This window comes from Kockovaella imperatae (assembly GCF_002102565.1).
Source record: "Kockovaella imperatae strain NRRL Y-17943 chromosome Unknown BD324scaffold_4, whole genome shotgun sequence".
Classification (NCBI taxonomy): domain Eukaryota; kingdom Fungi; phylum Basidiomycota; class Tremellomycetes; order Tremellales; family Cuniculitremaceae; genus Kockovaella; species Kockovaella imperatae.
The window spans coordinates 504,279-531,793 of record NW_019028944.1 but is presented as its reverse complement, the minus strand read 5'-3'; the positions used below and the strand labels follow the sequence as shown (position 1 = coordinate 531,793).

Sequence of the window (27,515 nt, the reverse complement as noted above, 5' to 3'; positions counted from 1 at the left end):
AACCAACCGATACCATGGCTACATCCGAGCTCAGTTCGAGCACTTGGCGTTCATGCTTTGGGTCGAGCCGCTCACGGCGAGATTCGGACATTGAAGCCAATGAGGAGGCAGATACAAATCGTGCCGACAACGAGGGCAGGCAACACTCAACGAGTGACGACACAACTTTGCTGCATAGAGTGAGTCTCATTTCCCTCTTCATTCATGACAGATGTCCATTGACTTTTGCCCCTTTAGACGCTCGGGAAGTTTGCTCGGGCTTTTGAGCCTTCTCATTTCAGTCACGTGGAGAAGCTGAGTACCATCGCTGCCTTCGCTTATGTCTCCGCGATGGGTCTGAGGCACCTGGCGTCTATTGAGGCTACATCCAGAGAGACGCTCGACCTTCTGGTCAATTGGCAGGAATCCCAGACATCCATTGGTGAATGATAGAGAACCCACCTGCTGATGTTGCACTCGACCCAAATCTTCGACTGCAGATCATGTCCTCTCCGTTACGCTGGACCGCCGCCAGATACAATCTCATGTTGTCTGATACTGAGGCTCACTGCCTCCTGAATACGGTACTATCAGTTTTTCACTCATCCACCCAGCATTCTGGCTCGCTGCGTCCCTGTGTCACATAAGCTGCAAATCAAGACACGACACAAGAATGATCTTGCAGTTCGAAAGGCTTCACATTCCATTGTCCATGACGCTGGCACTCTGTGCTATTGTCTTTCAAGTATACCAAATTATATGTATGTACTATTCCTGATCACCACACCCCTCCCTGTCACTGGTCTCCCGTCCAAGTCTGATTGACCCAAGTTGTCAACCTGTTCGGACCACCACAGAACTGGGCTGAAGCGCCGGTACACGCCATATTACAGTCTGAAGTGGCGGCTTGTACACTACCGCTCTGAAAGACGTTGCCACAGTAGCATTGACTGGCGTATTCGGCACCGGCGTACTTGTATCCCCTGGATGAACAGGCAGCAATACAGTTCTGAGCCGTCATATTGTTTGAGGCGTAAGAGTAATTGGCGAGAGCCCTCATGTTGTTCGCTTCGGTCCAACATCCATTGGCTGTCCAGCCTGTCGGTAAGACTGGTGTACTGCTAGGAGCCTTGGTATTGGTGAACAGGGTGAGTCGATCTGGACCACCACATAGCTGTCGAGAGTTCCCACTACAAGCCATGTTACAATCTGTACTTGAAGCGTTGACAGAGCCGGTCGAGAGGATATTTCCGCAGAAGCATTGACTCGCGTATTCCACTCCGGCATATTTGTACCCTTGGCTCGAGCATGCCGCAATACACATCGAGTGGTTCATACTGGAGGAAGATATAGAATAGGAGGCGAGAGCTCGTCCGTTGATAGCTTCAGTGACGCATCCGCTGTTGACCCATCCGGCCGGGAGGACTTCCGCAGCGGGGTACAAACTTGGATTGTTGAACAGTGTCAAGGCATTGGGGCCTCCACAGGATTCATACGCGTTGTTGGCGCACTTCATATCGCATTTTTCGTCGTTGTCCAACAAAGTAGTGTTGCTGGCTCCATTTCGCATTTGATAGTCGCAATAACATTGTGACCCATATTCCATACCGGCAAGAGGGTAGCCATAGGATTCACAGAAGGCCACACATGCTCCGCGTGTGACATTGCTGCCAGTGTAGGAGGCACCTGTCAAGGCACGACCAGACGTCCCCTCAGCGACACAACCTACAAAGCTGTATCCGGCTGGGATGACAGATTGAGGGTTTCCAACGGTGGTGTTGGCATCGGTGTAGTTGGCGTAAGTTGGTTTTGTACCGTTTCCAATCCAGATGGGATTGTCACCTGGGAGTCGCGAGATATAATGACCCATACCGATGTCTTCATTGACGAGTGGGTTCTCAGGCAAACAGAGGGACGAATTGAGGTATGGGACAAATGGAGGACAATTGTTGAGTTCTCCACCTACTCCGTTGTTCGCATTACATCCGTCGATAGCTTGTTGGAGGATGTTTGTCCCATTGATAAGTTCGGGCCATCCACTCAAGAAGTCTCCGTGGAAACCGTATCCGGTCGTATCGCCATTGGCCCAGACCCAAGTGGGATCAGAACCATTGTTGAATGGGAAATTCTGAACGGCAAAGATGAATTCGTAGAAGAGCGAGACGAGTCGAACTGGATGACTAGCGGGACAATCACCACCGTTGACTCCTCCTGATGGCCATGCCATGTGAGAGACGTGGTCTGGCGAAGTGACGTGAACCCCATCCCAGCAAGATCGGAAAAACACTTGGGCTCGAAGCCCATCAGGACAATTGTGTTCGAAAAAGTTGTTCCGCTCGTACCATGCAGGATCGCCTTGGTGATTGTTATTGTAGTCTAGACAGACGTATGTGATCGAAGCACTATCAGCCGTACCGTCATACGTTCTTCGATTGGGATTTCCCTGGACCATCTGAAGTCCATTCGGGAACGCAGAGACTTTACCATCGCTTCCTGCTCGAGGGAGATAATAGGCGTTCATTCCGTACACCGGAATGGCCTGGTATGTCTGGTTGGAAGGAGAATAATAGTAGAGTTGAGGTACCCAATAATTGGACAAGTCCAGAGACATGGGTGCAGTCGTACATTGCGATTGACGAGCACTCTCATATGTCATGGAGCGGTTAAAATTGCTTCCTCCAGCAATGACATGAACATGACCAGAGATCTGACCGGGAGACACGATCCTGATGTCAGTCAGTTTAGCAGATTGCGCTTCTCCTCCGTCCTCTTCGCTTCCGACTCACGGATCAAGCCGAGTCGTCTCTAAGATAGGCTGAGAGAGTACAAAGTAAGCCTGGACGGCAGACGCGTCCAACAAGAATTTCAAGACCAAGAGGAGGGCCGACATGGAAGTCATATTTGAAAACGAGTGTGACAAGTTTGTGAATATATGTGTGTGAGTACAGCAGCGAACCAGCACTGCCAATTCGATTGTGATTACAGAGAGCTAGGAGACATCCATGAGCCACTCTCAGTCATCCACCTTGTTGTTATATGGTTTGGAGATGAGCTTGTAGAACTTGTTGTTGGGTACAGGTCCACTTCGGCCAGGTCCTCGAAGAGAACGCCACAATGAAATTGGCTCATGAGAAAAAACAAAAAAAGGACAAAAAGCAGGCGCCACATTGTCAAGGCGAGAGAGAGAAGAATGAGAGAGGTAGTAACCCGCAATGAGCTCAAGTGGCGTGTTGGGATCTGGGTCGAGTTCTTCTGTAGCCTCCTCTTCTATCTACAGAGCCCGCGCATCAAGTCGGGATCTCTCTCTTATCCGCACCGACGCCATTGACCGCAAGAACGTGAAACAGGTTCCGATCGAAATCTCGCTAGCGTCTAATGACAAAGTCCGAATAGAGCAACGTGGCGACTCGGGGGTGCATGCATGAAATAGGACGTTGATTGGGATGGATTCGGACGGAGTGTGAAGTTGAGAGGTGGAGTTGAAACAGGAACTGTTAGAGGCACGTAAGGAACACGATTCAAAGCCGACTCGACCGAACGCAAACGAAAGTCAGCCTTGCTCTCTGCTTTGGGGGGTTCTAAGATGCCCTGAGTGTCTTTGGCCGGTTGAACCGGGCTGGCGGGCACAGTCAGATACCCATGTGTGTGCTTCGTCGGACGCAAAGTACGGCCCCAATAGTGGTATCAAACTTGCCGCCGCTGGTCGCAGTCCGCAATATGCCACCGCATCATATCAGATCCTGATATGGTAGAGGCTCCATGTCATCATATAGATGCATGGGATCTAGGCGGAATGGTGGCGTCCACGCATTCCTCAGCGGCGGTGGCATTCAACAGGCTTGGATCTCCCAGGTCAGGTATAGGGGGATGGATCGTGGAAACTTTAAACGTAGATTTCGGTCATGCTACCAGTACTTGCAGCACAACATCCATCTGGCATCGCACAACCGGCCCTTAAGGACCTGGAAGTGGAAACCAAGATCCATGAACACCTATACCAATGCATGCCAAATCCGGCGAAAGCTACAGCATATCTACCTTCTTCACCCTTGTCGTATGCAGATTATACCCTTAAATCCTCTTTGCGCCTAGAACCGTAGCTGCGCTGCAGCTTTGATATCCTCAATGGTGATGGCAGACTTGTGACACATTTCAGTGAAGAAGCCATTGGCCAAGAACAAGTTGAACGGCGTATCGAATTCCTATAGAACATATGGAGGTCAGCTCATGTCTATTGTTCCTCTATCTAGACGGTAGATGCTCACCTCGACCTGACCATCCGACATGACCAAGATCCTATCGTAACTTAGAATAGTCCTCAATCGATGCGCGATACACAAGAGAGTCCTGTCTCCGAATTGTTCTCTGATAGTCGATTGAATTTTGGCATCTGTCTCGACGTCGACTGAAGCAGTAGCTTCATCCAGGACCAGAATTTTAGTTCCTCTGACGAGGGCACGGGCCAGAGATACAAGAGATCTCTCTCCGACGGACAAGTTGCCACCTTCCTCTTCGATCGCCATGTCTAGTGTGAATCGTCTTTGACCGGGTGTCTGAGAACCTTGGGCCGTGGGCGTGACTGCGCCAGAAGGCAGCTGAATACTAGGCCGAGCAGTCTCAGAGTGGACCAGATGAGCTCGTCGAAGCGCATCGTACAGCTCGATATCGCTCTTGGTGTTGAAAGGGTCGATATTCGATCGCAGAGTTCCACTGAACAACAAGGGGTCCTGTGGAATGATACTCATGCCTGATCGGAGATCGTTCAATCCAATCTCGGAGATATCCACGCCGTCAATGGTGATCCGACCGCTAGAAAGCTCGCACATTCGGAATAACGAAACCATAATGGAGGATTTTCCAGCTCCCGTTCGTCCGACCACGCCAATTTTTTCATTGGCCTTGACGGAGATGGTGAGACCCTTCAGAACCTCGGGCAATTCTTCACGGTATCTCATCTTGACATTGTCAAACTCGATAGCACCTTGACTGGGCCAAGAAGTGGCAACCTTGGTCTCTTTGATCTCGTGAGGTGCTTCTTGCTCCAATTCGTTGGCATAGTGCATGATACGTTCGGCACCGACCATGTCATTTTCAACCTCGGCGATCTGTCGCACCAACCATGAGAAGGACTGTTGAACGGTGATCATAGTCGACAAGGCCAGACCACCTTTGGCCGGTGAGATATCAGCTGTACAGATGATAATGGCGACGGTGAACGTGAGTAGGGATCCAAGCATGTCCAATCGGATACCAAGCCATCGCTGATTGATGATGGTCAGGTAGTACGCCCGGTTTTCAATGTCCATTCGCTTGATATTGTCCTCACAGAACCGTTCAGATTCACCGTAGGATCGAATGGTGGCGATACCACTGAGAGATTCAGAAAAGTGGGAATAGAGAGATGATCGAAGAATCGAGTCGATACGCTTAAACTCTCTCGCGCTTCGTCGGTAAAATTGAGCATTGTGAGCGTAAAGGGTGAGGACAAAGGCCACAGCGAGCAAAAAGTACGGGTTGATGATAGCTACCAGGATGGTCGCTCCAATGATAGATCCAAGTGTGCTGACTGTCATTCGCATGGCGTCGGACAGGGTGTTATCGATCGTGTCGACGTCTTTCGAGAATCGGTTCATGATTCGACCCAATGGCGTCGTATCAAAGAATGACTGAGGCGCGAACATGACCCTCTGAATGGCGTTTCTGTAGAGAGTGACCGAGGCGAAATAATTGATGGCGGCGTTGGTGTATCCTTGAAGGAACATGGCAAAGGCTGAACCGATACCTAGACCAGCATAGATAGCCATGTAGAAAGCATTTGGTTGGTGCCATTTGTGTTCCTGCCACCAGACCAACCAGTACGATGTGATGACGAAGAAGCATTGATAAAGCACGACGGCTCCGATCAACAAGGGAACCATGTAGTGACCTCGACCGGCTTTAAAGTAGTTGCCGTACGTTCCACGTTTCAGTGCTCCCGAATTTCGCTCTTCGTCCTGCATCAGAGACTTGACGGTACCCTGTGCGATCATCTTGGATCGGTCGTGCTTGATCGCAGGCATACTCCTTTCAATGGCGTCTTCCTCCTTTTCGTCCTGGGCCTCGTGCTCATCATCGGCACCAAAGTCTCGGATCAATCGAGAAAAGGCACCTCCAGCTGCTTTGAGCTCGTTATATGTTCCCTGCTCCGAGATTCGACCGTCGTTCATCACGACAATGTTGTCGACGTAGGGCAAGAAGTGGAGAGCGTGGGTGACCAAGATTCGAGTCTTGCCAGACAAAGCTCCGACAATCGCATTAAAGAAGAGAGCTTTGCCGACTCCAGCATCCAGAGCGGAAAGAGGGTCATCCAAGGCGATGATATCGGCGTTGAAGTAGATCGCTCGAGCGATGTTGACACGCTGCTTCTGACCTCCTGACAAATTGATACCTTTCTCGCCAATCTCGGTACCATCACCGTCCTCGAGCAATTCGAGGTCAGGCTCGAGACATGAGTCTCGGACAGCCGCCCAATAACGCTCTTCGTCCCATTCTTGGCCAAACAAAATGTTTTCCCTCACAGTGGCATTCTGAATCCAGGGCGTCTGAGAGCAGAGAGATGTACGACCGGAAAACGAGACTTTTCCTTCCGTTCGTCGCATCTCGCCCATGAGTCCTTGAAGCAAACTGGATTTACCACTTCCAATCGGTCCGACGATCGCGGTGAGCGAACCGCGCGGAATAGAGAGATCTATATCGCGGACCTCAAAGATAGAGTCGGAAGGTGTGCTACCGGACGCCTCGTCGAGCGCATCCGTGGCCGTCGGCACAAGTCCACCTGCTCCGGCTTCGGCAAGATTTGGCTGATCACCGACCATCTCGGTATGAGCCTCTTCGGCCAAAGTGACTTTCTTGGTCTTCTTGTTGAAACGGAAGAGTTTCTTGGACTTGGATTTCTTCCCACCAGCCTTCATGTCTGCGATGGAGGCTTTTCGACTCTTGCCGTCCTTTCCGACTTTACCCTCAAGCTTCTTAAGCAATCCATCATCGACAAATGGAGCGGCATCCCACTGGAACGAAGCGTGCGTGATCTTGACTGCGTCGGCTTGGTTGGGATTGATAACTCGCTCTTCGGTCAAAACTTCGGCGTCAAAGACCACCTCGAGTCGCTTGAGCGCCGTCAAGGCGTCGGCACAAGCTGATAGGGACATGGGCCAAATCATCAAGGGCATTCGCATGAGCTGGAACAAGGTAATGACAGAAAAAACAGTGGCGGCTTGAAGGTTGTGTGCAGTCAACGAGTAGGTGATAAAGGAGAGGATAGCTGCAAGGACAGGGAGAGACATGGCGAAAGCCATGAGACCGGATCGGAATCGAAGCAGTCGTCTGACATATCGCAATTCCATGCCTCGGATCTTGCCCAAACGGTCCAGGAAGGGAACTTCCCAAGCCATAAACTTGACGATTCGCATACCACCGAGAATCTCCTGGAGTAACTTGGCTCGCTTATCAGTCCACATCATGGAGGCTTTCCTGAGACTGAAGAGCGACTTCATGGCGTAGGTTTGCAGTGGCAAACCGATGAGCAAGAATCCAATACCGGGCAAGGCGGCGTATCCGATTTCGATGAGAAGAATGACCGAGATGACGACGAACTGGACCGGAGCTGTCCAAGCCATGTGGAAAAACCCAGCTGCGAAATCGATACGAGATGTGTCGGTCGAGATGTGGTTGATGATCTTTCCGTTGGGGATCTCGCCCCGAGACTTTTGAGTGAGTCTGAGAGATCTGCGATACACCGCGGAGATGATGGCGGATCGAAGCTGGACTCCAGTGGACATGCCGCCTGGATGGGTGAGTCAGCATAGTAAAATCGCCGCCTCCTGAAGAGTCCTGTGCGACTCACGGACGAAGAAGTGGTGAATACCCCACGAGGATATGAGCAATTGAGCGAGAATGACAAAGGCCAATCCGATACCGAGCCCGATACCTGGTCCCGGACCTCCGTGTTTCCTCTTATGATCGTACTTTGTTGACCAATTGATGATCGCTCGAAGGGTTAGCGGCGTGGTAGATTGGGATAAATCTGCCATCATCTTGAGCAGACCTCCAGCCCAAAAGTACGCGCCAAACGTGTCACTCAGAGCCCATCCGATACTGGCGGTTCGTTTGCCAGTTTTTGTCCTGTACTCGTGTTCTCTCTCCTTTCGGTTGGGCAAGAGGGAGAAATAAATTCTCTGTCGAAGTGGAAGAGGTGTCTTCGGATCTGCTAGAAGACGGTTGTATTCTGCGGCGCGTACCTGTCGATCCTGGAGATGTCCGACAAACTTCTCCGAGAGAACTGCAGCTGAACGCGCGTCGTCCATCTTCCAGAGGTCTGTCGCTTGCAATGTCCTCGCTGATCCCAATGCCATCATCGGAGAGATCCAATTGAAGAACCAGAGGGAGAAGAAGGATGCAGAGGCTTCAGGTGTGACTGCGGGGTCATCCAGAGATAAAGGAGCGGGAGGTGGAGGGAATTTGGGGTTCACAAAAGGTAGCGAATGACGCCTGAAGAGAGAGAATGTCAGTTAGGGGAGTGCAATGACGCGATGACTTGCCATCTTGGTACGGTGTAATTTCCATTCTCTTCGACTTCGGCGATCAATTCCCTTCCACTCTTCTGCTCCATGACGACTCGAACCTTTTTCTTTTGATTCTTCTCGTCCTCCACTTCGAGAATACCTCGATCTTCGAACCGATCATCCTTGTAACGAAGGCCTTTGCCCTTGAAATCAATCTTCTCATCTAGGTAATCTCGCTTTTCGCCGACGGGGTCGTCAACCTCGGTCGACGCGCTGTCAGACGTAGCAGGTGGTATGGAGGTCATGTATGAGTTTGAGGCGGGTGGATAGACGGTAGGCGTAGGAGAGAGTTGAGTTCCAGACGGTGTCCCCGCGGGGTTATCGGCCAAATCCGTCGAGTCCTGTCGAGCTCCCGAATGACTCATTGTCGAATCGTGCTTTCGTCTAGAAGGCAGGAGCTAAACGCGAAAACGATCAAGCCAAGCTGTCTAGAAGGGATGATGGAGGTGTCTCTCGCGATCGCCCAGTGTTGCACGTTACAAAGACGATTGGAAGTCTGATGGAATGCTGAACGAAAGTACCGGATTTTCCTAATGCCCGATGACCGAATGCGGATCAGAAATGAGACCCTCTTTTTGGTGAGTCTTTGCTCTACAGCTACAGTGTGATCCACTTATCCTATCTACGCTGTATAGATATATGTAAGTCCCAAGAGGTACAGACACGATGTCGATGGATGTTGGGAGATGGAATGATGATGATGAAAGAGAAAAGAGAGTCTTTCGAAAAAAGATGCTACGAGAAAAGGTGACGCTGCGAATTCCCCCAGAGTCCCGGCCTCCTCCTTTCTCTCTCCCCGCTCATCGGATATCGCCGAATCTAAACGGTCTACACCGCCCGGAACATTCGCCGAAGATGAAAGACACGCGACTGGTGTTCATCGAATGGCTCGTGGGGGGAGAGAGTGAGTGAGTGAGGGTGTTTCACTGTGTCAACAGTCCTCCAGCTCTGCATGCTGATATATCCTGTAACCAACCTCACTGACTCACCAGCAGAATTGATCCAGCATCGTCCTGCTATTCTAACACACGCGCGGTCATCGCTCGTATCTTTCTTATTCCGTAGACGGAATTCGGCGGCGAGGGGCGCCCGACGCGCGTTTTCTAATCGATATTTCTAATCAGATTAATAAGTATTTGGGCGGGGGATGCTTTTTGTATTAGGCTGTAACGGGGCGTGCCTGGAAACGTCGGTCGGGGGCGGATCTTTGGTCTCGACATGCTCGATACCTCACACGTCGTGACGAGGATTGGGCATGGTAGATCCAGGTCCAAGGGGTGGACAACAAAACCAATCTTCAGAGAAGACCCGATGATGTCCCTTGCGTACTCAACGCTGCACCCATCCACCGATCCGGGTCAGTGTCAAGCCTCAGCAGTCCTGTGCGCCGGGACAATCATGAAGCAGGACCCAACCCCAGTCTCCATCTCCACGTCTCTGCCTACTATGGTCAGAGCTGCGTCCTCAGCAGTTTCGATGCCTCCTCTCCGAGTTGAATGGGACCGGGTTCGCCACTGGCTCTCCGTCTCTCAGCGACACACACACACCATTGCTCGCTGCACAACAGACCAGCGTTGAGTGAAATTTCGCGTTGAATGATGGCATCCACTGTCCTTTGGATGACTCTGTGTGTGGGTGTATGTGGGCATGCATTCAACCACATCTATCGCTCGCTCTCTTCTCGTTCGTTCGTTCCATGACCCACTGACCTTGACACCAGAGAAACACAACGGGCAGGTGGTGTTCTTGACGAGACTAATGACAGTAACGACCAGATTCATCTATCGATAACCAAAGACCCGATTGACGACCACTCTCAACTGCCTCCCCCCTTACCACTCCCTATCCACTACAGATCAACAACGGACTGGGCTGGACAGTCTACCCGAATCCCATACTCAAACATAACACAGGCCTGTGTGTTCCTGCTATCAGGAGTCGCTCGGGCTGGTTCGACATCACGCCTAGGCGACAGCGGAATATCCACATACACATACGACGACCACTCTGACTTCGTCCTCAGATACGGCTTGTCCGAATCATAGGATCATTCAACGCTCATCGTTCGAACAACCTTTCGCTTGACCCCATCCATCGCATCACTGCTTACCATCCACATCGCTATCCATTATCATGACTGGTTGACCATACCTCCCCGTCCATTCCCACCTAACGACTTGACGATAATTCATGAATTCAAACGACCTATCAACGACAATCTTCATCCACTTCAGCGGCAGTCAGTCAACATTCTCTGGACTGTGACTGCACACAGTTTCAACCCTGATCCACACATTCGCTGATCGAGACCTGGCCCGTGGCTCACAACAAACACCATTCGTCATGAATAGCCAAATAACGCCAGGCCTTCTGCACCATGCTCCTACCCACCACCATCGACCTCCCCCACCACCGTCTTCTTTCTCTCGTTCCCACGGCCAGTCTACGGTGAAAGACTCGCTCCGCAGAATCCCTTCTTCTCTCTTTACGAAAGCAGACGACAAGACTCGTCGACCCAAAGCAGACAAGCTGACCATCTACAAAGACGACGACGCACCTCCGCCCAGAAAATCATCACTCTTCGACTCTCGACGACCTCTCTTCACATCGCCAAAGCGTACAGCAGACAAAGAAAAGGTCAAGACGACTGGTAAGACTCGCAAGGCCTTGGCCGATATTCTTCACTGGGGAAACAGTCAATCTCCCGGCAAGTCACGTCAACAAGTGCTCGAAAAGGTCTCTGCAAGTGGTGCTCGGCTCGGTCTAGTATCTGGACCTATATATGCTCAACACGCCGTTCCACTCGTGCCTCCGAAAGACACCAGTATCGCCGGTTCTTGCCCATCAGGTACCATATCTCAAAAATCATCAGACTCATCGTCCAACATGTCCATCGGCCCCCCACCTGTCAGTCGCAAACAATCCTCTCGACTGTTGAAGAAAAAGCCTTCTCGACCGAGTCTCCCTCATCAACCCTCACGATCTGGTCTTTCTGCCTTGACCTCTTCTCTTCGAGGCAAATCCCCCGTCCAAGATGTTACGCCTCGCGCTCGGCCTAGTATGGCACCTGATCCTTTCGAGAGAACTGATGGGGACGTGGAGGTTGTCGAGACCATTCCATGTCGTGTCGGGTCCATCTCAAGCGTCAGTACATCCTTGGATAGGAGAGGAAGTATCTCTTCGCGCAAAGCATTGTCCACCAAGACTGTTTCGTCCGCTACGGGGAGCACAAAAATTCTGCCCGAAGTGTGAGCTTTGTCTCCCCATATTACCGGCTGACTCCATGCTAGACCACCCTTCACGAAATCATTACAAACTCTTGTCGAACCGAGCACCGTCCGACCCAAGCATACGTCGGTTCCTGTGGCTCCTCGATCGCCTCTGGTCAACTTACCTCCCCGTACAGCGTCCCTTGGAAGAGTCCTCGGCGATATCGCAGCTGCATCGGCTAAACAGGACCAGTCAAGTTTGCCATCCCGACCAGCGATCCATTCGCTCCAAGTAGACGATGTCAATCAACGTCAACGCGAGGCTGAGATCAAAGCCAGAGCGGTGCCATCACCAATCTCGTTGGGATGCGAATTGACTCCCTTCGTAGAAGAGACGTCAGAGGCTAAGACGCTCAAGAGGGAGAAGACCAAATCAAAAGTGTGGACCTTATTTCGAGGTAAGAAAGGAACAGCATCAATCGAGGCACCAAAACGTGAGCCAGCTTTCTCGTCCTTCTTGGACGAAGCTCACGTCACGTTCTCCTGCAGTACTACATGACCGCCCAGTCATGACACTGGAGCCGCCACGATTGACTCAGCGAAAGGTATCCGTCCGCAAACCTGTCCCACTTCTCGATCCCTCAGATCTCGCCGACCACAGTCAAGCACGGTCTGCTCCAACGCTCGCATCCCGCCCGCGTCCGCCCGCTCTACACCTGATCAAACCATCCATCGATGGTCCAAGTCTCCATGCCTCCCTCTCTGCGTCTAACAGTCCCCCGCCTTTCGCGGATCTTCTACCCAAATCAGCATCCTCAAATGATTGTGTCATCACCCCGACATCAGCCACTCATGGCATAGCCCCTTCTCTACCCAGCTCCTTTCACAAAGACAACGGCAGGAATGACGCATCAGCCACCAGCGTAGGCAGTGACAAAGGTGCTAGCATGCAGTCCCGAAAGCCTATGCCCAAACGCAAGTCCCTCTCTGGTCTCTTCGGTCTCGCCATGCGAAAGTCGTTCGACAGGCTAAAGCCTGATTTGCAATCTGCCAAGTCTGGAGCACCTCCTTCTTCCTTTACTTTGGGCAAAGCGGCAGCTCACAAGGCGTTCGAGATGGGCAATGAGTCCCTCAGTCTCACTTCGTCTCCCAAAGGCTCCAAAGGGCACTCGAAGGCCACACAGCTTCGATCGCTGGCTGAGGAGATACAAGATGCCGACAGCGGACTCTCAAGCAACCGGCATTCGTCACCTCCCTTTTCCAGGCATGAACACAGTGCTATGAGAGATGCTTCGTCATTCTGCACTGATCGTGAGTACTTTGCTACGGGAACTGCTGACTCGTATAGGTGACATCAGCCATGTCGCGAGTGCAACGGACAAACTTTATGACCTGGTCGAGCACTGCAACTTCTCACCTGCTCCTACTGTCGGTGTCTCTCCCGCATCGACCTCTGATCAGCCATCTCTTACTTCCATTGAAGTCGATGGTAGTCCTACTCCGATGCGACGCGTTCGATCCGCTGTGCTCACTTCAAAGAAATCCAAGGATAGCCCCATGCGATCCGGTACGAATATATCTCCGCTCAAATTGGCTCTACACCGCTCGCAGATGGCTCACACGACCGGAAACCAAGGCAACAAAGCCAAGAAGGCGAGACCGGTCTCCAGCCCTGCTGATTCACCGCCACGAACGAGTATGGTGAAGAAGGGTATGAGGAATATCTTCGCTCCGCCCTCACCTCCGCCCGCTCCTGCTTTCTCTCTGCCTGGGTACACTCAAACACAGCAACCGAGATTTCTCAACGCACCGCTTCTTACTACTGTCAGCGCTGGGTCAAAGAAGGCTGATCGACGATTCTCCGGAACGAACCAGCTTGGTCTACCTTTGCCACCTCCCCAGAACCGCATCTCGCCTCGACGCCAGCATACTGAACCTCCCCCGCCATCCTTGCCTCCTGTTCCAGCTTCAGCTGGTGAACCGCGAAAGTCAAGTATTGGGCCCGACCATCTCGGCATCAACCAGCTGAATAGGGATGACTTGAGAGGCCGCATCGCAAGCGACCTATTGTCACCAGATATCGAATCAGATAATCGTCACTCGTTTGACTTTACTGGCGAATATGCTTCTCTCAATCAAGGCGACAAGCGTTTCTCGTTCGTAGAGGCGCTAGCGAAAGTCCGATCCAGAGAGAATCTCGCGCTCCCGGCTCTTCCTCCTGTACCTCCTCCTAACCTGATCAGGACCCTGGAACCATTGCTCGAGGACCAGAGCTTTCGTGTGGCTTCGGCCCCAGAGATGGATGACGACAGTGACAGCGAGCTCGAAGATGAAGACTGCATTGTGGTACCACAAATTGCTTATCGCGCATCTCGTGTATCGGCGTCGCCCCGAGTAGCCAAGTCTTCAACGTCCTCAACATCAACGGTTCAACGCCGAAGTCCTCGACCTCCTCCATTTCAGGGCAATCCAGCCTTCCAGATGCGAGTCTCTCAGCTCAAAGAGAGCATGACTCCACCTGCCTCGATCCACGAGTCTGGACCTCACTCCTTGAAACACAATCCGTCTCTGACTGCATTGATATCCATGGTTGATGAGCCGGAGGCTTCTCTCCCCGCTCACGATGCGAGTAGCCAACATTCCCAACAAGACTCCCTTGAGGCACCTCGACCGGCGTTCTCGCAATCTCACGATCGAGCGGAATCTGGCGTCAGTATTGCCACGATGTCTTCACTTGGTGCAGTCATCGAGACCGGCATCGCTGGCGAGTATACCAACTACTTCGAAGTCAACTTTACAAAGCATCTCAGGGAACAGAGTGAAGAAGTGCAGGCCCATACGGCTCCCTTGAGCTCTATCCCGGCGGCGTCTTGCAATGTGTCAAAGGATTCGATCATTGGTCCCATGAAGCGGCATCATCGCCGGCAGTCGTCGATTGGCTCGATCGACTCTATTCCTGGCTTGGAGAATCTTCTTATGCCGAACGGTCCACCCATCAGCATGTACAACTCTCGTCGAAATTCCCACGTTTCATATGTGTCTAGACATCGCAGAGGATTTTCGGGTGGAGGATCATTCGGTCGACCAGATTGGGCTGCCCATCGACGCAGTACCTCTTCAGTAGACTCGTCTCGATCAGCAATGTCGACTACGTCTATCGGTCAATTGGGCCGACCAGGACTTGGGGAGAAGATGTTTGAGCTGGACGGTGGAGTACAGTTGACTTCCATCGCGGCTTCTCCATCGGTCAATCGAGACGATGAAGACAATTGCGACGATGCAGACGAAGACTGGATTGATCGGGAGGACTCAGACAAGGCCTGCGCTGGCTCCAGGAATGATCAGCGTGACTCTTGCTGCGGCAGCCCAGCGACCAATCGAGCTAGTCGATCGAGCTGGGACAGTGTCCTCGATACGTCGTTCCGGGTGGTCCATCCTGGCGATCCGATGCCTAAACGAACAAGTTGGGACAGCATACTTGATTCGTCGTTCCGCGCTGTTCCGCCTGGTGCTCGAATGCCAAAGCTACCTCGCATGGCAGTCATGGATGACGACGATTCGTTCTTTGCTCAAGCGGTATCGCCAGAGCCAGAGTCTAGGGAGGATGCCACGCTAAAGCCTGCCACCAGTGGATTCTTCCTCCAACCTCTTAGACCGATCTCTATGGTGAGCTCCGCTACCAGTGTTGGAGACGAGGGAATCGACGACATGTGTATCAATGTGGCCAAGTATGCGAAACGTCTGGAAAGTGTCTCGCGAGAGAATATACAGACTGTGACTGCTCAAGCGCAGCAATGTTTTGAGGGAGAAGGCGAGGATGAGTCGATGAGTGAGTGACGTTCTCAAGAGCAACTGCTGACCTTTATAGCTCAAGCCGACTTATCCATCTCTACCGGCTCCAATGGATCGACCCAACGACTTGGATCAACATTTTGTCGACCTGTCAGACCTCGACGCAAACCTGCTCACCTCATATTCAAGGACGCTCATCAGCCGGATACGCCTGTGCTATCGTCACCATCCGCGTCTGAGTCTTCTTCTCGTCTCAGCTTGGAGACTCGCTTCTCTGATGGCGCTTCATCGTTTTCAGCATCTCGTCTTCGACCTCTGGGTGCCGGTCACGCTCGGCAAAAGTCATCTCAGGGAGTCACGGTTCACCCCACTATCAAGGAAGAGCCCTCTCTCACCACGCTTCGGGCGAAGATCTCACCCCGAAACGTCCAGAATGACAACAGTACGATCCGAGTCGCTGGTCCTGGACCCCGCCAGCCCATTCAAGTCAAAAGCTGGTACGCTGATGGCGAGGAGGAAGAGGAAGAGGTAGAAGATCAAGAGATGCTGCAGCAAATGAAGAAGTGGAGCGAATTGCGCCATGAGGCAGAATATGAGTGCCGAAGGGGCAAAATGCTCTGGCAGGATCCAAGAAGCAGCTCGTATGAGGGTGAGTCTTGATGTCCAGGATCACGTGAAGATCCTCTGACACTTGCAGGATCGACAGAATTCTCACCGCCCAAGACTGTGCGCGGTATCATGGATTTCCTCGCCAAGTCTCAAGCTACGTACCGACCGCTCGAGGAGAAGCAATCTTCTGGTAATGGTGTTGTTGCTGATCGGCGCAAGTCTTCGTTCAAAGAGGTCAGGCCGCTCATGTCGCCATACGGTCTTCCCTTGCCCAAGTCTGCATCACAGGTCCCTCAAAGACCAAAGGGAAGTCTGCAGACCAAATTCGAGAGGACGAATTCCTCGGCCTCTACGAATAGTCGACTTTCGTTTGGGCCGGACGGCATCAGCGAGGCATGCGGACCTGGAAGTGGTCTAACTCCCAGGTCGTCAAGCTCGACATCCCCCTTCGCAGCACTCTTTCCCGAGCTCGTTCCACCTCCTTCAGCCATCTTTGCTCAGTTCACACGAGAGCTTCCACCTTCTCCTCCTCCCATCTTACCCTCCCATGCATTCACGCCCTTCCGTCTGCCGCCTATGAAAATGCGACTTTCATCACCAGCAAGTCCGCAGACGACCACGACGGAAGTCCAAGAGGTGATGCAAGATACAAAGCGATCGAGAGTCACATCCTCTGCTCGACGCAAGGCTTTGGGATGGGGCAGGAGGAGGAACTCGGATGGTCCGACACAAGTGGAAAGCTTGGCCAGAGGCGCAGAAGCACAACATCTGCCGAGTATGCCAGTGAGCCATCTTTTGGTGCCTAAGAAGGAAGGACCATCCATCTTGACGCCATCGATCCTCAATTCTGGAGAGAGATCGCCGATCAAGTCCTCTCACATGAAAGCTCATGGCTCTGCAGAGGGACGCCCAATCGTCCATTCTGGTCGAGAGAATGATTTACCTGCCAATAAGTCAGTGAAACGTCCAAGAGTGGTACATTGCGCTGATACCCTGCTCAGGCCTCCTTTGAGGATCTCGAGCCGAAAGGCTGCGAAGCGCACTCAGAGCCAGCCTGTGGCATTACGAGTGTGACACGATTTGAGCCCAACGCTGTATAATACGATATAACACGGATATGACTGTAACGCTTTGGAACGAAACGATACCATTTGGATACTTGACGATCTCACGGATTTTTATGATTGAGCATGAACGAGCTTGGCTCAGACTGAGCTTCTAGCGGGGGCAGAAGATGCCCGCTCGACGTCCAACAGATTTTTCTTTATTGCTACCCACATATCTTCTAGTATACATCTATTCCCCTCATAGTCATCTTATCCTTACTTCAAGAGATGCTACTTGCATGCGATACAATACACACGTTTTAAATGACAATCTACTATCTAAAGTTTAGTCTGATGAGGAACATGAGAATGTTCATTGATACATGGACAGAAGCCCACCCACATGCGGGCACTGAAGGGACCAGGGCTTTATCAGCACCTGATGAGAAGCTCCACCACCATGAGACTTGCCTAATTCGGGATACTCTCTCATTTCGTCCATCCCTACCTGGGAAACATCAATTTTGAACGCGTATAACATGACTTGTCGCGCAATGAATGAGCTGACGAGTTCGGAGCCCTTAGAGAGAAATGGCCCAGAGGACGATCCAAATCAGCCATGGCACATTGAATATGAAGTGTAGGCAATGCCTCACCCAGATCGCACAGGAGGCCGTAAAAGTCAATGGGAACGTATATGGATCTTCTGGCGTCGGTGAGAAACGGAAGAAAGGGTAGACCTCTGGAAGTTTTTTCCCCAAGTAAACGTCAGTTTGGCACGCCAGTGGGAGGCAATTTCTGACATACGAGCATTGGGACCGAAATGAAGGATCGTGAGCCAACCTGTAGGATAGAATCAGATATGAATCGAGCATCCGTATCGATGCTTGGGGGTGACCAACGACTCACCTAGGAACCCCAGCATGGTGACGTTTTGAGCTAGTCCTCGACAGTAAAAGCTTGATGCTACGTTTTCCGCATGATCTTCCCATGTGGCGGGATACCCAATCATGATCTGAAGTGCTCGATGATAGAGTCTAGTCATCTGGAGAGGGAAGATGATGACGACAGAGATGGAGGATAAAAGTTGGACTGTTGCGAATTGGGATGGAGATCGAAGACGGGCAAACTGATAGGAAAGGAAGTAAAGGGGGTGATCGAAAGTCAATACCGATGTGACTTGCTAGATATGAAGCTTTGTACGACTTACCAGGTTGCGGTAAAAGATGTGATAGACAAGTTGGAAGAAGAGCTTGTACAGGAACAAAAGGGCTCGACTTCGGACCTTGCTGGAGAGAATGAACATTGAAGTCATGGCGAGGAGCTGGACCGCTATGTGGCCATCAGGATCCGCCGCATTCTGCCTTTTTCAACGAGCCGATCCCACTCACTGATCACCCAAGAATACACCCATGTCCCGGCATCCAATGAAGTGTGCGGCAAGGTGGAGAGGTAAAGACTGGCATATGCTGAAGGAACAGAATCAGCCCTTTCAGGATTTGCACGCCGTACAAAACCCCCACCTTGTCCCGCTATCAAAGAGAAACATGCAATTCCCAAGCACGTCATGAACCACAAAAATCGTTTCCAAGACGCTGGAATCTTTCTTGAAAACGTCTCGCCGAAGAATCTAACGTATCGGCCCTGGTGAGCGCGCGGTGACCGGGATCTGGGAGCACTTTTCTCACGTAAGGGATACAGTCGGTACGGTGCTTCGTAAGGTGTGCCTCTTATCTCGCTTGAGCTTTGAAAAGCAAGCAAGGGCAGGCATGAGCATGGCCACAAAGCTCAAGACGACCCAAAAAGCTGTCTTAAGCGTGAGCTTTTTCCGCCCCTGATCCACCAGGTCCAGCTCACTCTTTCGTTCCCAATCGAATGTGTTTGTCGGATCACGCGATTCCCAACGTCGTCGCAGTCGAAATAGGTCCAAGTGGTGCGCGGTGAGCCCGATGAGTAGCGTAGAGGTCCACGACAAAGCGTAGGAGGTCTTACCTCCCAATGCCGATGGCCACCAATCTGAGCAAGGTGAGCTACCCGAGCCCCGGCATACGCAACAGAGCGCTCACTCAAGCGGTACAGTGAGAACAGGTTCGTAATGAAGAACAAGGCAACGGCGAGATACATCCTGGCGAGGAATCTCGTCAGTAGGCTCATTGCTCCCGCTGCGCTGTATCTGAAAACTCTACACACCCAAAATACCTAAGCATAAGGATCAGCGTTTGGTGCGTTTTCAATTGTGCGACACAAGGGCTCACCAGATGAGAAAGAAGTAGAAGTTGACATCCAGAGGTAGACTTCCTTGCCCCTCCCCATCGTCCTTACCTCCCCCTTCAGATGGCTTCTTGGGCCAAGTTGGGATATCGGGGAATGGGTTATCCTTGTACGGATCACTGACAGGAAAGGGAATCGCGACCCAGATCCAGACCTGAAGGAGTGATTTAATTCACACAATGCATGTCGGCGATGCTGATGGAGAGTGACCCACCGCCAAACAGGGCAGAACTGTCAAGACGAAATGTCTTTTCCAGAACGATGCCATCCAAATATCCACCGTTGCACGTTTAGGCTACCGTTTAGACCAATCAGTCAGTTCTATGTCCAAATCGGTAGTGGAAAGGAGGGCTCGGACTCACCCTGAAGAACCACTTGTTCCACGTCTCCTCCCCCGTCTCAGCCTCCACTATGCTCTGCCTTCTCGCCAGACGAGCCTGCCTGATGGAACCGCGGTGCGCCTCGACCCTCGGTTGAACGAGCTGAGACGGAAGTCCAAGCCCTGTCCTCGGAGCTAGAGGAGAGTTGGACAGCGATGTCCTCGTCTTGGATTTCCGGGGGGAGTTCGTACGGTCTGAAGAAAGCAATTTAACATTATCATCCGTGCAGGACTGAGATTGCAGGCGACAGGCCAGGTCCACTCACCCCATAATGAATCTTGGGCACGCTCGGAGCCTTTGGACAGAGGGGTGAACATGATGGGTGGTGCGTGCGTCGATGAAAGCAGGAAGGAGAGGTCTTCTCAGGCCTTCACCATGACGAAGAGGTCCGAATAACGCGTACACGTCATCTCATTCCCATCTCTCTTGTGGACGCATCTGATACGCCAAGGGTCAAGAGATACCAACCAACCTGTATTGATTTGGGCATTTCGAATCGAGTTTCAGCGCGTTTAATAACTTGAAACGAGCGCGGATGATCAAAGTGGCGAGTGGCGACCGGTCGTTCTTATTATCATTCACTCATGCTCATGCATTCATATGGACAAATTTGAGACCTATGCCCACATCTGGCTCTCTAAATGTCTAAATGTACTGACCACTCCTTACAGATGAATCTAGCGACAAAAAGTCCTCCACCAAGAGCTAATCGCACAGACCCAACGAAGCTCCCGCGGGACCCTTTCCCTGGCCCTCTTTAAAGACACCCACAAACAAGTCTTCCAGACCTCCTGGTCTGAGCTCGTTTCCGCCCCACATTGAGCCGTCTAGATCAAACGCCAGACCTTCTGCATTTGAAAGCTTCATCTCTGCATCTGCGAGAGTAGACCCCTGTCCACTGAGCGCAGGATCAATAACGTTGGATAGAGCTGGATCTACGGTGACTGTTGAGTTGAGGTCGAGAAGAGCATCCGCAGCCGCGTGCTGAGAATTTGTAGGCGCTTCGACCTTGATCCATTGGAATTCGCCTGCCGAAGGCGTCACATTGGCGTTGCCGGTGTATTGATATTCCCTGCCAAGTACCGTCAATCCTCGGGCCACCACCCGCATGAAAAAAGCCGCTCACTTCTGGAACGCATCCCAATCCTCTTGACCCATCAGGCCATCTTGGCTATGCCTGACGAGCTTTTGACAAGCTTCGATGTACTGTGACCATCAGCATCGAAGCCACGGAGATGACACCGAGGACTCGACATACCAGCACATGCCCTATCCTTGTCCGCCTCGCCAGATCACGCAGACAAACCAGTAATGACGTGATGGCACTGCCCTGATCCGCACTGGCGGCGTCCATCTCAGCCTTTGACGGCTCTATGATGAGAACTGAAACGAGCGCGTCAGCGAACATCTCCTCTCAGGCTTTCACGGAAACTCACTCTCTAGTGCCACGTACGCAATGATCACAGTCTGTATGCCTAGCCTGGCATCGTATGTTGAAGCTTGAGAAACGAAGATGCCAATTAGACAAGCTTCTTTGACTCTAGACTGTCGAGCGTCAAGAGCATCAACTGGAGATTTGGAGAGTTTCAAGCGAGCCGATAGTATTCTAATGTAGGAGTGAAGAGCGTGAAGGTGAATGATGAGCGCGAGGCGATCTCGATTCTCCTCAGCCACAGCTTCATTCCACTGATATCGTTCCGGCAATTGCTCCAGCATTTTAATTGCCTCAGATACGACAGCATCTGCACTGGCAGGACTGAGATTGGAGTCTGCACTTAGCGCCGCGAAAATAGCACTAGAAAGTGTTCTCCTGGCCGCGGTAGCGCGCAAGACAAAGGCACCGAGGTCCAGGTGTTGAGTGTCGGACTCTCCGTCCGACACGAGATAGCCAGTAGAGGAATGCACGCCGGTCAAGAAGCTCTGCTCATCGGTCGGAAGTTGCAGGCCCCCTATGTCGTTCATGATGGATGAATTTGCGCCATGTTGAGTTGTGAGGCATGTATCGAGGAAGAAGGTCGCCCAGGCTGCACGCCGCAGAGATTCGTCAGTGAGGATTGAGTAGGTTTTGGAGATGACGCCAGAGGGATAGACTGCCTCGAAATTATTCAGGGACATAGAGTACATGATTCTGTGGAAACGTCAGTGTGGTCTAGCATGATCGTCATGTAGGGAGGGTGTCCCACTTTGTGGCACTTGCGGACAGCAAAAGGGCAGAAGCAAAGTTTCCGCGAGCGTAGTCGTAGTGACAGGCCAATAGAAGTGCCTAGTGCGTGATTCGCTCAGCGGAGCTACGTATAAACATTTGTTCTACTCACCATCAAGTCGATTGGACTGAAAAGCCGGTGGACCTTTAGTAATAAGTACCGACTCGCTTCGTCCGCCCAAGCGTCTGCGCGAGCTAGATCATCTGGTGAAGGAACTGATCCGAATCTGATACGAAGGACCTTTGGTTTAGCCAATGAACGTTGGGCAACTTTAGCGATGATTTACCTGAGGGCGTTCGCGAGCATGAGCATTAAGAGCTCTTGAGGGACAGTGCCGGCATTATACATATCCATGAATTGGTGTGAGGGGATAAAACAGAGGTATTCCAAGGCTGTGAACCCAAAGGTCAGCGCAGCCATCACACCATGGCCGACGTTCTCCGACTCACTATGGACAGCAGCAAAGTAAAGATTGATCAAGTCCAATTTTTCATCCTCTCCGATATCCAAAGCTCCCAATGTCGACGGATCGCCAGTGACACCTTGAGAAGGGTCGAACCCATTCACTCCAGGCCAGGTGTTGGCAAGGGTATCAAACGCCATTGAGACGTAATCCGTGCCATCCTGAGTCTCAGACGACATCATCACGCCTGAGCCCGCTGCTTGTCTAGCGCCCATTTCCCCCGTTTGGTGGCCAGAAGTATAGGCATCAGATTGCGGTTGGTATGATATTCGACGTGGAGGTGATCCACTTCGACCTGATCGCCGACGCGGTCTCTTCCTTTCGAGCCACGTACATTCCGTCCGTGTGGTTTTGCATCGCTCGCATGTTCCATCCGCTTGCGGTCCAGAGCATCGTAGCTTCGGTGACAAGGTCAGCAAAAAAAAAAAAAAACGAGAACCTGAATCACACAGACACACCTTTTTCACTCGACAACTCTCACACGCTTTCGAACCCCTGCTCTTGGCCATGAGAGGTCGAGTTGAATCGTCATCCTGCCAGATACATTCTCTCTTCCCACTGACACAGCTCCCGCACTCTGGACGAAGCTCATCGCATCGGACCTGGTGAAAGGGGAAGATGGCGTGTCAGCAGACAGTCAGGGATATTCCCTCCATATCATTACAAGTCGATGGACGGCAGCATGTGAAATCCTCAGACCTGTCGATCAATCGATCGATCCGGCTACGAGGGCACTCTGTCGAGTATCATACGAACAGGGGGATCCGACATCCCGTCCGAATCGACTAAAGAGTTCTGGCAGCAGAGAATGCCGGTTCATCCGACACCCGAAAGATATATTGGGACATCCCAAGCTCACCTTTCTCACCCGACACGTTAGACATGCAAACTTGCTCCTTTGCATGGACAGTGCAACATCGCCATCTTCAATTAGAGCCAGACTGTCCATATTGATGACGACGATGCGCTGAACCAATGGAAGAAGTGTTCAAGGTAAGGAAGGATGAGAGAGCCAGCCCTGGTTATTGGGGGTTATGTGGCACTTTTGCTCATAGGGGGGGAAAGAGAGTCCCCCGCGCCTAATGACAATTTTGACTTTGCATCTTGATCCAATCTTGACTCGCTGGTGCTGGGAAACCGGCTGCTGGACATTGGAGGAGGAGGAGCGAGGACAAGCCAGAAGGGTCTAGAGCGTCTCTGCTGAGACGGCTTTTGATGCGCTCAAGAGATGCTGTTCTGTCCGTACTGCGCAAACAACTTGACAATCGGTGATTCGAATGCAGAAGAAAATCGAAAGGCCTGGTGAGTGATGAGGCGAAAGAATGTTGTCTGCAATGGGGACTGGCGATGTCTCCAGTCGCTCACCATCGCATCCCTTAGGATATGCCCGACATGCCCTTATCAATCTATCATCACTCAGCAGATCTCCATGCGGACGCACATGAAGATCAAAAAAGTGGACGATGTTCTGGGAGGAAAGGAAAGCTGGGCGAATGTTGACAAAGTCGAGGGTGAGTGGAACAAGCACTCTTAGCTGCTCCGTTCTCGGCTATCCCAATGGGCATAGCCTGGACCTATGGCTGATAGTGGCTTGTCAGCCGCTTGTCCCAAATGCGATTCTCGACAAGCGTATTTCCGTCAGTTGCAGATCCGTTCAGCAGATGAGCCTATGACCACGTTCTAGTAAGCTGGTCCATCTACCAGATCGAATCACTCGGCTGATAGACCGCTTTAGCAAATGCGTCGAGTGCGCACACCAATGGCGAGAGGCGAGTTGCCATCTTTTCCGCCTTCGCCATACTCGCTGACTAGATCGCTCAGAATTGAACTACCTCGCAGTGTCACAGCATAAGACCATTTCCGCACTCGTTCTCTCACCGTACATCTCAACCAACCACTAGAGCTACAATGTTGTACATACACTACTGTAACAACATACGATCTCCAAAAGGATCGCCGATCATGCTATTCCATGGCATCCTCTAAAAGGTCCATGATACGCTTTATCCTCTCGCAGACCTTGTCATCCTTCATATCTCCTCCGAGGCCAGGTACGCCGAGCTCTTGGAGTTTTTCCCGTTGTCTCAGTGCGAGTCCGTCGATCTGTGGTAGACAAGATTGGAGGTAGAACTCTGCGAGATCCGAAGCGAGCATATCGGCGAATTGCTAGTCGGTATCAGGGACCTGCCACGGCCAGAAGGTATGGGGCCCGCTCACCTTTAGCTTCGCCTTGGGAATAGGCTTTTGAGAGATTCGCGCACTGGTATAAAACTTAGACGGAGCATCAAGGAGGAGCCGCTGCCACTCACATATCCTTCTCGGCCTGGACGACCTTTTCATGTTCCGCTTTGACTCGCTCTTGTTTGGCCCAAAGTCGCCTTTCCAGAGCATCCTGATCGGCTTTCATCTAGATCCAGAGAATCAGTACCGTAAAAGAAATCGACGGAGAAAGATGTGATCCTCATTTACCTTTTTGAGCTCCCTTTTGAAGTGCTCGCCCTCCAAAAGCTCCGAGATGACTGGTAGAGCCTTGGCGAAGCTCATTTCTGCATATCTTGGATCCTGTCGCTTCTCTCTGTCGGTAACGATTCTGCTGTTAGAAGCGCTTCCAGCATCGCTTGGACCAGGACGCTCCGACTTCTCTGGAGAGACATGAGCTAGCGATTTGAATGAAGCTTGGGGATCGAAGGTGCCTTGAGACACTGGTACCGAGCCAAGGGGCCCGAACGGGTCTATGAGTGAAGTCCGGGATCTACTCGGAGCAGCCGTGGACATTGGCCCGCTCGAGTTATATGATGGGTGTGGTTGGAATTGACGATGAGATGAAGCCTGCGAACAGGGAAAAGATCCTTGAGGACCTGATAGAGAAGCCAAAAGATCATCTAGTTGTCGCTTTGAGGGTATGACGGAAGGAGGATCAGGACGAGCCGAACGAAGTCCATTCTGGCTATATGGAGGTTGAGCGAAGCCAGGTCGGGAAGGCGAATAGGTGGAGCTGCTGACGCCAACATTTGGCCTCATCGAAGCTTGATCACCGGACTGGGATGCCTGACCTGATGAAATTGGTCCGGCTGGCGTCTTAGATGACTGAAGGAGGGCTAACAGGTCCTGTACATCCTCTTTGATCCGCTGAGACTGAGTCAGCCAGAAAGGAGCCAAATGGCAGTATGGATCTTTGTCCATGCTTGCCTCTTGAAAGGGAAACAAGCTGGATTGAGACCCTCACTCACCGCCTTCGCACTCACATTCGATGTCATCTTGATGTCATGCTTTTTTGATGTCTGCTTGATCCGTACGAAGAAGGTCCAATGTCAGAAGACACACAGACTTCGGACATGGTCGATGTTCCAAGTAGCCGAAGACGGGCGTTGAAATTTCAGTGCAACTCCCGGACTCTTGCTGTACATTCACTGTACGACCTTTCAGCTGTAGATAGTCTCGATCAGTGGTCTAGACGGGATACAGCTCATGACACTCTTCTGCGGATGAGCAACTCCATTGCCTCCTCTTCTCGAGGCCCAACGATACCTCTCCCAATTCCCGTGATACCTCCTCCCAATGTCCCGATATCAAAGACCAATCTCAAAGCACAACATCATCTAGCATCAGGCGCATTGTCAGGACTGTGTTCAGCTGTATGTCTGCAGCCTTTGGATCTTCTCAAAACGAGGTTGCAGCAGAGATACGAAGGCACTCAGAGGTGTGTCTGACAAGCTAGCGTTACGGGTCATCCTTAGGCTGATCACTCTGCATCTCAGACGCCGGGTGGGGACGGTTGTGAGAGAAGTCGTGCGGGATGATGGAGTGACAGGTCTTTGGAGAGGGACAGTACCTACGCTCGTTAGGTGAGAGCTCGACCGCTAACCTACAACAAGCTCATACTTTTCGGTTGAAAAGGAACGTCCCCGGTGTAGCTCTCTACTTTTACATGTTGTCTGCCATCCGTGGTCGATTATCGATCACACCTTATTTTCAGACCACACCACTTGCAATCACTGTCCTAGAAGGTTCTACATCATCAAAGACTCCAGTATCGTCATCTTCATCGCTCTCATCCCGTACGGCCTTGGTGAAATTATCCAATCAAGGTAATCTTCTCGCTGGTGCCATCGCTCGGACATCTGTCGGCTTCATCTTGAATCCGATAACCATTCTGAAAGCTCGATACGAGGTCAGTCCTATGATCTTTCTCTCTGTCTGTTCGTCTCCTCCCTGGTGTATCTAACTGATTGTCATTACAGTCGACTCAGTTTCACGAATACCGCTCGTTGTGGGGAGCCTTCCGATCACTGGTGCAGACTGAAGGCATCCGTGGTCTGTTTCAAGGAGTCACAGCCACGGCTGTCCGGGATGCTCCCTACGCCGGGCTTTCTCTCACGTTCTATGAGAAGGGCAAAGAAGTTGCTGGTGAGTCCGGCTGATCGTCAAGCTGGTGGCTGATCAGAGGTCCAAAGGACGCATGATCAAACCTGAATGGGGTGTCCCGAATGCAGTCTTACATTCTGGTTCTGGTGAGAATCTTCATCGGGATCATCCACCTTTTGACTACGATGAGATTGACAACGTAATTGCCTGTAGCCGCAGCGGCAGCTGTCCTCGCCACATTGGCCACCTCCCCAGCAGACTGCGTTAAGACGAGGATGCAGGTCAACCCGACAGATCACCCGACACTTCGCAGAGCAATCATCAAACTGTATCAGGTGTGTCTCTATCTCTATTCACAGAGCCTGGCCCGCTCTGACAGTCGTCATTCATGCTGACATTGTTGGCAACCCCCACCCTTAGGATCGTGGGATTCCTGGCTTTTTCTCAGGATCAAGTCTACGCATATTCCGAAAAGCTGCTTCTGGAGCCATAGCATGGACAGTGTACGAGAGCATATTGTTATTTGTAAGAGATCAAGGGTTGTAGTAGATGGTGTATACTTAACAAATGCATGGCTGCTTCTACTTTACGTAGCGA

General features: G+C 51.7%; 8 protein-coding genes across 8 annotated transcripts; 3 read left to right on the top strand and 5 right to left on the bottom strand.

The window, feature by feature from the left end:
• Positions 1 to 775: 775 nt before the first annotated feature.
• Positions 776 to 2,869, bottom strand: BD324DRAFT_578097 (hypothetical protein; the record flags this gene model as incomplete). Its single annotated transcript, XM_022013304.1, has 2 exons — positions 776 to 2,705; positions 2,766 to 2,869. The coding sequence occupies 2 exons, from the start codon at positions 2,867 to 2,869 to the stop codon at positions 776 to 778; spliced, it is 2,034 nt and encodes a 677-aa protein (XP_021872287.1).
• A 1,096-nt stretch (positions 2,870 to 3,965) lies between these two features.
• On the bottom strand, positions 3,966 to 9,282 carry BD324DRAFT_599157 (P-loop containing nucleoside triphosphate hydrolase protein). Its single transcript, XM_022013901.1, has 4 exons — positions 8,556 to 9,282; positions 7,862 to 8,505; positions 4,245 to 7,801; positions 3,966 to 4,181 (listed from the first exon to the last, which is right to left on the bottom strand). The coding sequence occupies exons 1-4, from the start codon at positions 8,942 to 8,944 to the stop codon at positions 4,068 to 4,070; spliced, it is 4,704 nt and encodes a 1,567-aa protein (XP_021872286.1). The 5' UTR covers positions 8,945 to 9,282; the 3' UTR covers positions 3,966 to 4,067.
• A 1,258-nt stretch (positions 9,283 to 10,540) lies between these two features.
• Positions 10,541 to 17,543, top strand: BD324DRAFT_620565 (hypothetical protein). The gene is made up of 8 exons (XM_022015298.1): positions 10,541 to 11,827; positions 11,870 to 12,282; positions 12,338 to 13,099; positions 13,137 to 13,600; positions 13,661 to 15,617; positions 15,657 to 16,229; positions 16,287 to 17,142; positions 17,191 to 17,543. Exons 1-8 carry the CDS (start codon positions 10,923 to 10,925, stop codon positions 17,261 to 17,263), a joined length of 6,003 nt encoding a protein of 2,000 aa, XP_021872285.1. The 5' UTR covers positions 10,541 to 10,922; the 3' UTR covers positions 17,264 to 17,543.
• BD324DRAFT_620547 (hypothetical protein) lies at positions 17,523 to 20,369 on the bottom strand. The gene is made up of 16 exons (XM_022015297.1): positions 20,152 to 20,369; positions 19,869 to 20,080; positions 19,721 to 19,801; positions 19,491 to 19,660; positions 19,426 to 19,434; positions 19,302 to 19,360; positions 19,093 to 19,251; positions 18,924 to 19,041; positions 18,759 to 18,865; positions 18,627 to 18,704; positions 18,446 to 18,567; positions 18,145 to 18,364; positions 18,043 to 18,078; positions 17,892 to 17,977; positions 17,707 to 17,815; positions 17,523 to 17,647 (listed from the first exon to the last, which is right to left on the bottom strand). The coding sequence occupies exons 1-16, from the start codon at positions 20,201 to 20,203 to the stop codon at positions 17,571 to 17,573; spliced, it is 1,695 nt and encodes a 564-aa protein (XP_021872284.1). The 5' UTR covers positions 20,204 to 20,369; the 3' UTR covers positions 17,523 to 17,570.
• Positions 20,370 to 21,736: 1,367 nt separating this feature from the next.
• BD324DRAFT_351264 (hypothetical protein) lies at positions 21,737 to 23,682 on the bottom strand. Its single transcript, XM_022012556.1, has 7 exons — positions 23,413 to 23,682; positions 23,012 to 23,155; positions 22,540 to 22,951; positions 22,377 to 22,482; positions 22,202 to 22,316; positions 22,084 to 22,149; positions 21,737 to 21,976 (listed from the first exon to the last, which is right to left on the bottom strand). Exons 1-7 carry the CDS (start codon positions 23,500 to 23,502, stop codon positions 21,845 to 21,847), a joined length of 1,065 nt encoding a protein of 354 aa, XP_021872283.1. The 5' UTR covers positions 23,503 to 23,682; the 3' UTR covers positions 21,737 to 21,844.
• Positions 23,643 to 24,550, top strand: BD324DRAFT_351167 (hypothetical protein). Its single transcript, XM_022012555.1, has 5 exons — positions 23,643 to 23,855; positions 23,934 to 24,064; positions 24,152 to 24,236; positions 24,289 to 24,322; positions 24,375 to 24,550. Exons 1-5 carry the CDS (start codon positions 23,782 to 23,784, stop codon positions 24,378 to 24,380), a joined length of 330 nt encoding a protein of 109 aa, XP_021872282.1. The 5' UTR covers positions 23,643 to 23,781; the 3' UTR covers positions 24,381 to 24,550.
• BD324DRAFT_351323 (hypothetical protein) lies at positions 24,350 to 25,856 on the bottom strand. Its single transcript, XM_022012557.1, has 5 exons — positions 25,799 to 25,856; positions 25,023 to 25,672; positions 24,863 to 24,960; positions 24,771 to 24,813; positions 24,350 to 24,719 (listed from the first exon to the last, which is right to left on the bottom strand). Exons 2-5 carry the CDS (start codon positions 25,572 to 25,574, stop codon positions 24,519 to 24,521), a joined length of 894 nt encoding a protein of 297 aa, XP_021872281.1. The 5' UTR covers positions 25,575 to 25,672; positions 25,799 to 25,856; the 3' UTR covers positions 24,350 to 24,518.
• A 92-nt stretch (positions 25,857 to 25,948) lies between these two features.
• Positions 25,949 to 27,498, top strand: BD324DRAFT_620528 (mitochondrial carrier domain-containing protein). Its single transcript, XM_022015296.1, has 7 exons — positions 25,949 to 26,253; positions 26,312 to 26,398; positions 26,451 to 26,724; positions 26,795 to 26,960; positions 27,008 to 27,064; positions 27,132 to 27,253; positions 27,339 to 27,498. Exons 1-7 carry the CDS (start codon positions 26,039 to 26,041, stop codon positions 27,462 to 27,464), a joined length of 1,047 nt encoding a protein of 348 aa, XP_021872280.1. The 5' UTR covers positions 25,949 to 26,038; the 3' UTR covers positions 27,465 to 27,498.
• Positions 27,499 to 27,515: the final 17 nt, after the last annotated feature.

Excerpts from the sequence above, each read along its gene's own strand:
- BD324DRAFT_599157 (XM_022013901.1), bottom strand. The coding sequence starts at position 8,944 with ATGAGTCATTCGGGAGCTCGACAGGACTCGACGGATTTGGCCGATAAC. Across the intron at positions 8,506-8,555 it reads AATTACACCGTACCAAGATG|GCGTCATTCGCTACCTTTTG; the intron begins GCAAGTCATCGC and ends CTCTCTCTTCAG. Across the intron at positions 4,182-4,244 it reads TGTCGGATGGTCAGGTCGAG|GAATTCGATACGCCGTTCAA; the intron begins GTGAGCATCTAC and ends TATGTTCTATAG.
- BD324DRAFT_620565 (XM_022015298.1), top strand. The coding sequence starts at position 10,923 with ATGAATAGCCAAATAACGCCAGGCCTTCTGCACCATGCTCCTACCCAC. Across the intron at positions 13,601-13,660 it reads CGAGATTTCTCAACGCACCG|CAGCTTGGTCTACCTTTGCC; the intron begins CTTCTTACTACT and ends TCCGGAACGAAC. Across the intron at positions 16,230-16,286 it reads AAGAAGCAGCTCGTATGAGG|AATTCTCACCGCCCAAGACT; the intron begins GTGAGTCTTGAT and ends CAGGATCGACAG.
- BD324DRAFT_620547 (XM_022015297.1), bottom strand. The coding sequence starts at position 20,203 with ATGTTCACCCCTCTGTCCAAAGGCTCCGAGCGTGCCCAAGATTCATTA. Across the intron at positions 19,802-19,868 it reads GGAACAAGTGGTTCTTCAGG|CCTAAACGTGCAACGGTGGA; the intron begins GTGAGTCCGAGC and ends TCTAAACGGTAG. Across the intron at positions 18,365-18,445 it reads ACATCTTTTACCGCAACCTG|TTTGCCCGTCTTCGATCTCC; the intron begins GTAAGTCGTACA and ends CTTTCCTATCAG.
- BD324DRAFT_351264 (XM_022012556.1), bottom strand. The coding sequence starts at position 23,502 with ATGGACAGTCTGGCTCTAATTGAAGATGGCGATGTTGCACTGTCCATG. Across the intron at positions 23,156-23,412 it reads TAACGTGTCGGGTGAGAAAG|GTCCGATGCGATGAGCTTCG; the intron begins GTGAGCTTGGGA and ends CCCTTTCACCAG. Across the intron at positions 22,952-23,011 it reads AGAGTTGTCGAGTGAAAAAG|CTACGATGCTCTGGACCGCA; the intron begins GTGTGTCTGTGT and ends TTGTCACCGAAG.
- BD324DRAFT_351167 (XM_022012555.1), top strand. The coding sequence starts at position 23,782 with ATGCTGTTCTGTCCGTACTGCGCAAACAACTTGACAATCGGTGATTCG. Across the intron at positions 24,065-24,151 it reads GAATGTTGACAAAGTCGAGG|CCGCTTGTCCCAAATGCGAT; the intron begins GTGAGTGGAACA and ends GTGGCTTGTCAG. Across the intron at positions 24,237-24,288 it reads GAGCCTATGACCACGTTCTA|CAAATGCGTCGAGTGCGCAC; the intron begins GTAAGCTGGTCC and ends AGACCGCTTTAG.
- BD324DRAFT_351323 (XM_022012557.1), bottom strand. The coding sequence starts at position 25,574 with ATGAGGCCAAATGTTGGCGTCAGCAGCTCCACCTATTCGCCTTCCCGA. Across the intron at positions 24,814-24,862 it reads GTCCAGGCCGAGAAGGATAT|TGCGCGAATCTCTCAAAAGC; the intron begins GTGAGTGGCAGC and ends GTTTTATACCAG. Across the intron at positions 24,720-24,770 it reads TTCCCAAGGCGAAGCTAAAG|CAATTCGCCGATATGCTCGC; the intron begins GTGAGCGGGCCC and ends GATACCGACTAG.
- BD324DRAFT_620528 (XM_022015296.1), top strand. The coding sequence starts at position 26,039 with ATGAGCAACTCCATTGCCTCCTCTTCTCGAGGCCCAACGATACCTCTC. Across the intron at positions 26,254-26,311 it reads AGATACGAAGGCACTCAGAG|ACGCCGGGTGGGGACGGTTG; the intron begins GTGTGTCTGACA and ends TCTGCATCTCAG. Across the intron at positions 27,254-27,338 it reads CAATCATCAAACTGTATCAG|GATCGTGGGATTCCTGGCTT; the intron begins GTGTGTCTCTAT and ends CCCCACCCTTAG.